The 7,099-nt window shown below is 54.5% G+C and overlaps 1 protein-coding gene across 1 annotated transcript; it reads left to right on the forward strand.

Annotated features, from left to right (window-relative positions):
• The first annotated feature begins 299 nt into the window (after positions 1-299).
• On the forward strand, positions 300-6,675 carry ZDHHC22 (zDHHC palmitoyltransferase 22). Its single transcript, XM_024737742.1, has 2 exons — positions 300-825; positions 6,410-6,675. Exons 1-2 carry the CDS (start codon positions 300-302, stop codon positions 6,673-6,675), a joined length of 792 nt encoding a protein of 263 aa, XP_024593510.1.
• Positions 6,676-7,099: the final 424 nt, after the last annotated feature.

A 7,099-nucleotide genomic window follows, 5' to 3' on the forward strand; every position in this document is an offset into this window, starting at 1 on the left:
CTCCTACGGACTGAGAACAAGTCCCCACCTCATCCTCCTTGTACCTGACCCCCGGGCCGTCAAGGCGCCGAGGTGCCTCAAAAATGGAGGAGGTGGGCACCAGAAGGTAGGGCTTGGCTCCCAGAGGCTGTCACGATCTCGGGGTCTCACACCTGCTTGGTCACAGGTTAGGGAACCGAGGGACATGGATTTGCGTGGAGCAGGACGGACAGATAGCGCTGGGGAGAGCCCTAGGGAGCCCTCCGGACGCTGCAGTGAGTCTTCCTCTCCCCCTGAGCCCCTTAGGAATGTAATCGAGGATGCTGGCCCTGAGGCTGCTCAACGTGGTGGCCCCCGCCTACTTCCTGTGCATCTCCCTGGTGACCTTCGTGCTGCAGCTCTTCCTCTTCCTGCCTAGTATGCGTGAGGACCCCTCTGCCGCCCGGTTCTTCTCACCTGCGCTGCTCCACGGGGCATTCTTCCTGTTCCTCTCAACCAACGCCCTGGGTAATTACGTCCTGGTCATCCAGAACTCCCCAGACGACCTGGACGCCTGCCAGGGGACCGCAGCCAGGAGGGCCCTGTGCCCTCCGCCCAGCGCCCACTTCTGCCGAGTGTGCGCCAGAGTCACCCTGAGGCACGACCATCACTGTTTCTTCACCGGCAACTGCATCGGGAGCAGGAACATGCGCAACTTCATCCTGTTCTGCCTGTACACCTCCCTGGCCTGCCTCTACTCCATGGTGGCCGGCGTGGCCTACATCTCCGCAGTCCTTTCCATCTCCTTCGCCCACCCCCTGGCCTTCCTCACGCTCCTTCCCACCTCCATCAGCCAGTTCTTCTCCGGTGAGTGGGCCTTGGCAGGCAGGTTGGGCCCTATGCAAAGACCTTCTACCTCAACCCCAAGTTTGCCAGGTTTAGCAAATACAGGATGCCCAATTAAATTGTAATTTCAGATAAACAATGCATAACTATTTAATATAAGTATTTCCTGAATATTGCAGCGGACATACTTACACTAAAGTTTTTTAGTTATCTGTTTGAAATTCAGACTAACTGGGCAGGGCTTCCCTGGTGGCGCAGTGGTTGAGGGTGTGCCTGCTGATGCAGGGGACACGGGTTCGTGCCCCGGTCCGGGAAGATCCCACATGCCGCGGAGCGGCTGGGCCCGTGAGCCATGGCCGCTGAGCCTGAGCGTCCAGAGCCTGTGCTCCGCAACGGGAGAGGCCACAACGGTGAGAGGCCCGCGTACCGCAAAAACAAAAACAAAAACAAAAACAAAACAGACTAACTGGGCATGCTGTATGTCAGCTGGCAACCTCCCTCCCCACATCCATCCTCATTCATCTTCTCCTCGGTGCTCGCCACTGTCCATTTGCTCATAGAATTGTGGCAAACCAGGCAATACACCTGCCCTGTGCCAGGAGGGGCTGATTGCTGGCCATCCCTCCGTGCAGCCTGCGAGGTACCCGCATGCTATGTCCTTCCTCTGCCTGGACCCCAATCCTGCTCACACCTTCCTCCGAGGACTTTGCCCTCCAAAGGTCTCGCTGATCAACCACAGTAAGGTTGACCAGGGTTCTGGGCCAGTCCCAGCAGAAGGCTAACCCTCGCCCTCCTACCCACTATATTTGACCCCCCTCCAGGTTGTTCTCCAGTCTGCAGATGGCTCAGAGCAAGGAGCATCCTGGTTGGAGATGCAGCCATATTTAATGGCTCCATCTTCACACCACAGAGCCATGGGACTGGCGTGGGATCTGACCCTCCAGGAGGCTCTTACACTTGCAGGAGCCAGGCCTGTGGACCTTCACACTGGGGCTCAGCTATGCCCCCTGGTGAGGACTGTGCTTTATACAGCATACCCCAAGGAGAGTGGGGTACCAGGCCCAGAGGGACCTGGCTCCTGGTGGCATGAACCAGGCCTTGACACCGGTCAGGAAACACCCTACCTGGCCATGAAATTTGCCGCTACCTCATTTCCTTCACTCCACCTACCCCGGCCTTTGACTCTGACTGACCTGCCTCTTACAATTAGTAGCACGCACATATGGACACGTAGCTGTGCGTGTGTGATGTCATCTCCATTTCTCATGAAGAAACTGAGGCTCAGATGGGGTTAAATGGCTTCCCAGGATCTTACTACTTCCGAGCAGCAGCCTCTGGCCTGCCTCCCAGGTCTTTAGACAACGCGCGGCAGCAGAGGGAATACAGCATGTTTCATACCCCCTTGGCCTTTCAGGGACAAAAAAGACAGAGTGTAGCTTCTTCCACTGAGAACCCCAAATTGTCTTGATATGCCTGGGCTGGACATTCATAAAATTCGGCCCCACTCTGGGGGAAGCCATCGTTTTGGTCTTTGTTGGGGCCTCAGCCCAGTCCTCTGCAGGTGTAAAACTTTGTGCCATTTGGCAGTGGGAACACAGAGGCCCTGGAAGAAGGACCCAGCTATGCGGGTTGCCTTGAGGGCTGGTGGTTGAGCTGGACCCAGAACTCAGAGCTCTCCGACCTTCTGGATCCTGGCGCCAGCATAGGAGGCTGCTGGGACTGAAATAGCCAGGACGAGGGAGGGAAAGTGGGCGGGCTAGGCGGTAGAGTGTGAGCACAGGCAGGTGGAGAGATGAGGAGAGCCAGAGAGGCTGATTACACTTTCTTTTCCAAGTAGTTTCATCACATAAAAATGGATGCTTCCAAAGAGAGGATCTTGAAATGGTTTGATTTAAGCTGGGCTTGAGGCCTGTCCATATGTGCTAGGTTTGGGTGGGAGACAGGAAAGTAAAGAAGAGGAACCTCTTGCTTTGATCTGATGGGGAACAGAGCCAGTCAGTGCCTATCCTGGGGCCCAGATCGCTATTCTAGCAGAAAAATGAGTCCCACTATCTTTTACCTCCTCACCAGACCTACTAGGAAAAGGAGGACAAGACTTCTTTTTCTTTTTATTATTTGGCTGCATTGGGTCTTAGCCGCGGCACGCAGGATCTTCATTGTCGCGTGCGGGATCTTTTGTTGCGGTTCATGGGCTCTTCGCCGCGGCATGCGAGCTTCTCTCTAGTTGTGGTGCTCGGGCTCCAGGGCGCGCGGGCTCCGTAGTGGCGGTGCGGGGGCTCTCTAGTTGTCCCGCGGGCCCTAGAGTGCACGGGCTTAGTTGCCCCATGGCATGTGGGATCTTAGTTCCCCGACCAGGGATTAAACCCACATCCCCTGCACTGGAAGGCAGATTCCTAACCACTGGACCACCAGGGAAGTCCCGAGGCCATGATTTCTAATCTCCAACTCTCCCATCTCATCCTCCTCCTTTGCTGGCCTTTCATCTTTCCCCTTGGCAGCCCTTCTCTCACCTGCCCTGACACACACCTCACCTGTTCAGCTTCTCCCTTCCTGTCCCTTCTCCCTCTCTTCTCGACCCAAATGGTTGAGGGCACTGCCCTCTCATCTGCTCCAGAGGCCAGGTGGACAGGAGGGTGTAAAAAGGGACAAGTCGTTTGCTAGGTTGAGCCGTCCCCAACTGTGGTACTGCCCCTAAGGCAGATCTGCCACCAGAGCATGGGATGGCCGTGTGTGGGCCCCGTGAGCCAGAAGTGGGGGGGGTGTCTTCTGGTGGCTGTACCCACATGCCCTCCGTTGATGCCAGAGAGGAAGGAGACTGGCCAGTTAGATTTTAGAAGCTGTTCTTTCTTTTGGCTTCGTGGGACCAGTACAGGTTGTGTCACTTCTCTGAGCCTCACTCTTCTCATCTGGGAAATGGAGATGACACCATCCGACCTGTGTCATGGCATTTGGAAAGGTACGCCAGTGTGGTGGGTGCCAGAAAGTCCAGTAGAAGGGAAAAGGGGTTAATATGTGTTGAGCAAATATTATGTGCTAACCCCTGTGCAGGTCTCATTTCATCCAATCCTCAGGACAAGTTTGTGAGGTAGGTATTATTATATCATTTTTAAAAACTCAGCAACCAAAGGCTTAACAAGGTTAAGTTGCTTTGAAAGCACACAGCTAGTATGAGTCCAACCCAAGCTTTGGACTCAGAGCTGCTAGCCTCCAGAGCCCACATTCTTCCCACAATACTGCCTCTCTGAAGTTGCTTCTTGATGAATGAGCCACTTTGGGAGGGAGAGAGCTTCTTATCCCAGGATGTATATTAAAGATGCTGGGTGATGATCTGTCAAAGGTGCTATAGGTGCTTGGTGGAAAGCCAGGGTGGAGTGATTGGATGGTGTGACCCTTCAGGCCCATTAGGAATATTCTGTGATTTTCTAAAAGAAGCAGAACTATTATTAAATAGTTCAGAGGAGCTGAGGCAGCCAGGCTAGGCAGCTTCAAACACTTTGAGAGAAAGCATGTCCCCAGATTAGCCTTTTGTAGCTGCTGCAAGGGGCCGGGGAAAGGCCACAAGGTCTTTTCTTCATGCCTTGATTTAGCGCCAGAAAAAAGAGACTGTGGAAAACAGCTTCCATCAGCCCAGCCTTGTCCCTGAGGCTGAGGTGCAAGGCAGGCTTGCGCTCGACAGCTCTGATGTTTGCACATCCCAGCTTGAACGCCATCTTTGCCTGTAGCATTCCTGCACCCCAGAGGGCACCATGGTTCCAGGATCCTTCATCCTGCACATGGCTGCCTGAGCTAACCTATGCTGACAAGGAAGAAGTAGGTCAGAGGCATGGCACAGCCCAAGGTGAGCCCTGTACCGTTGCTGCCCCCTGCCCCCCGTGCAAGCCAGCTGGACTGAGTTTTCCGTCCCCTGGGCAGCAGGACTTTATTTGTCCCCAAGTTTGCAAAGAGAAACCTGCTATCAAAGCTCCTAGGGCTGAGGGCAAGAGGGGGATGCTAATGAGCAAACCTGAATCATATCCACATCCTCCTGGCCACTGAGTCCACCATTGCTCAGATTGGAAAAGAGTTTTTTTTTAATTTATTTATTTGGTTGCACTGGGTCTTAGTTGCGACAGACGGGCTCCTTAGTTGAGGCTCACAGGCTGCTTAATTGTGGCATGCGAACTCTTAGTTGTGGCATGCAGGTGGGATCTCGTTCCCTGACCAGGGATCGAACCTGGGCCCCCTGCATAGGGAGCGTGAAGTCTTAACCACTGTGCCACCAGGGAAGTCCCTGGAAAAGTTTTAAAAGCCCAGCCCTCAGGGGTCTGGGAATGGAAACGTGGGGAGATGAGAAGAGGTCCATGGGCACCACGGGAAGCTGGAGAAGGGAGGAATAGGGTTGAGATTTGCAGAGGTTGAATAGGTTGTAAGGTAGGGTCTCTGGCAGGTACCCGCATCTCACTGGAGGAAGTGATGGTGAGCTTGCCCTGCTGGAGAGAGGGGCTGAGGAGGGCTTTTGAGTTCTCTCCTGGGCCCACTTCCCTGGCTGCTGGGCAGGTCAAGGCTGCTAAAGTTGTAGCCCAGCCAGATCTCCAAGCCCTGGAAAGGAGAAGGAGAAAGCGTGATGGTCTTAAGAGTTAAGCTTGAGCCCCTTTTGGAGGTGGTCTCCTTATCTGTGAAGGATGCCCAGCAGGGAGTGCTGCGCTGAGTGTGAACCAGAATGCTGGCCACTGCGCACACAATTTCTCTGAATCGTGTAACCCTATGGAGTCATTGTTGTTATACCCATTTTACATTATGAGCAAACTGCAGCTCAGAGAAGTTAAGAAACTTGTGCAAGACCACAGAGCTGGGAGATTCAAACTTAGCACGGACCGGCCACCCCCCACTCGGAGGAAGAGTGGGGCATCTCTTACTCAGGGATGTTTAAACCAGTCATGGAGAGTGCTGGTTTAGAGGGGTTTAGGGAAGGTCCAGCTCAAGGCAGGGACCTAGGCTGATGACCTTGGGGGCCTCTTCCAGCCTTAGCAAAGCTCTGACAGGATGCCTGTGGCTGAAAGTCCCAGTGGCCATACTGTCCTCTTTTTAACATTGATGACTGAATTATCCTCTGCACTGCCTTGAAACTCGTGATTTATTCTTCTTGATGACTAGGCCCTGTTCTCCATCATGCTGTCACTTTCCCGAGTCCTCCCAGCCAGTGCTCTCAGCTCTGAGGAGAAGGCACTGCAGTCTAGACAGCTGCCCAGGCACCAGCTCCCTCTCCAGGGTCCTCAGCTCACTCCTCTCTCCTCCTGAAAAACAACCCTTCTCCCTGTTTCTAGCCCCAAAAGAGAAGGCAGAGAGAGAGAGAGAGAGAGATGGTATCACTGACCCTGAGGAAATGCTAGCATCTAGGCACTGCCCATAGAAGCGTCTCCCACGTCCCCAGTTCTCCTCTCTCGCCTCAGGAGCCATCAGCAGTAAGAAGAAGTCAGGACAACTTGTTCCTCTCCCTCGCTGCCGAGCTGAGATGTAGCTTCAATCTCATTAATCTCCCTCCCTAGCGGAAAGCGCCTGCTTGGATGGCAGTTCGGGGCGTGGCCTGGGTGTAAAGCGATTCTGTTGTTTTCCCGCCCCCCTGCAGGCGCTGTCCTTGGTCCTGAAATGTTCGTCATCCTCATGCTCTACCTCTGGTTTGCCGTCGGCCTGGCCTGCGCTGGCTTCTGCTGCCATCAGCTGCTGTTGATCCTCCGGGGGCAGACCCGCCACCAGGTGCGGAAGGGGGTGGCAGTGAAGGCCCGGCCTTGGCGCAAGAACTTACAGGAGGTCTTCGGAAAGAGGTGGCTCCTGGGCCTACTGGTTCCCATGTTCAATGTTGGGAGTGAGAGCTGCAAGCAGCGGGACAAGTAGCAGGCACTCCCATCATTCCTCTGTGTGTGTGTGTTGACTCCTCGTGAACATAAGACCACAGCACCCTGTCTCCACCCATGGCCCACTACAACTTTGGGCTGGTAAGGCCCTAGCATCCACCCCTGGTCTGTAACATACAGAGAACAGCGTTGGCTGGTGGATCATGACAAGGAGGGAAAATGGCCACCGAGGCGTTGCTAGGTTCCCCATGAGCCAGCCTGGTGGCTGCTAACCGTTCAGAGCTTCTCTTTTGTTTCTTCTCCCTTGGGGTGCCTGCTTTTCCCCTCTGCCTGGTTCACCCACGCTCCACCAAGCCTCATGTCATCACTGCTATCTGCTAGAGCTTTTCCTCTCAGCCCCATGTCAGGAGTAGGGAGGGGATTCTTGCTGCTGGTATGAAGCTCCCCAGGACCTGGAGTCTGGC

This window comes from Neophocaena asiaeorientalis, unplaced genomic scaffold (genome assembly GCF_003031525.2).
Source record: "Neophocaena asiaeorientalis asiaeorientalis breed wild unplaced genomic scaffold, Neophocaena_asiaeorientalis_V1.1 scaffold49, whole genome shotgun sequence".
NCBI lineage: Eukaryota > Metazoa > Chordata > Mammalia > Artiodactyla > Phocoenidae > Neophocaena > Neophocaena asiaeorientalis.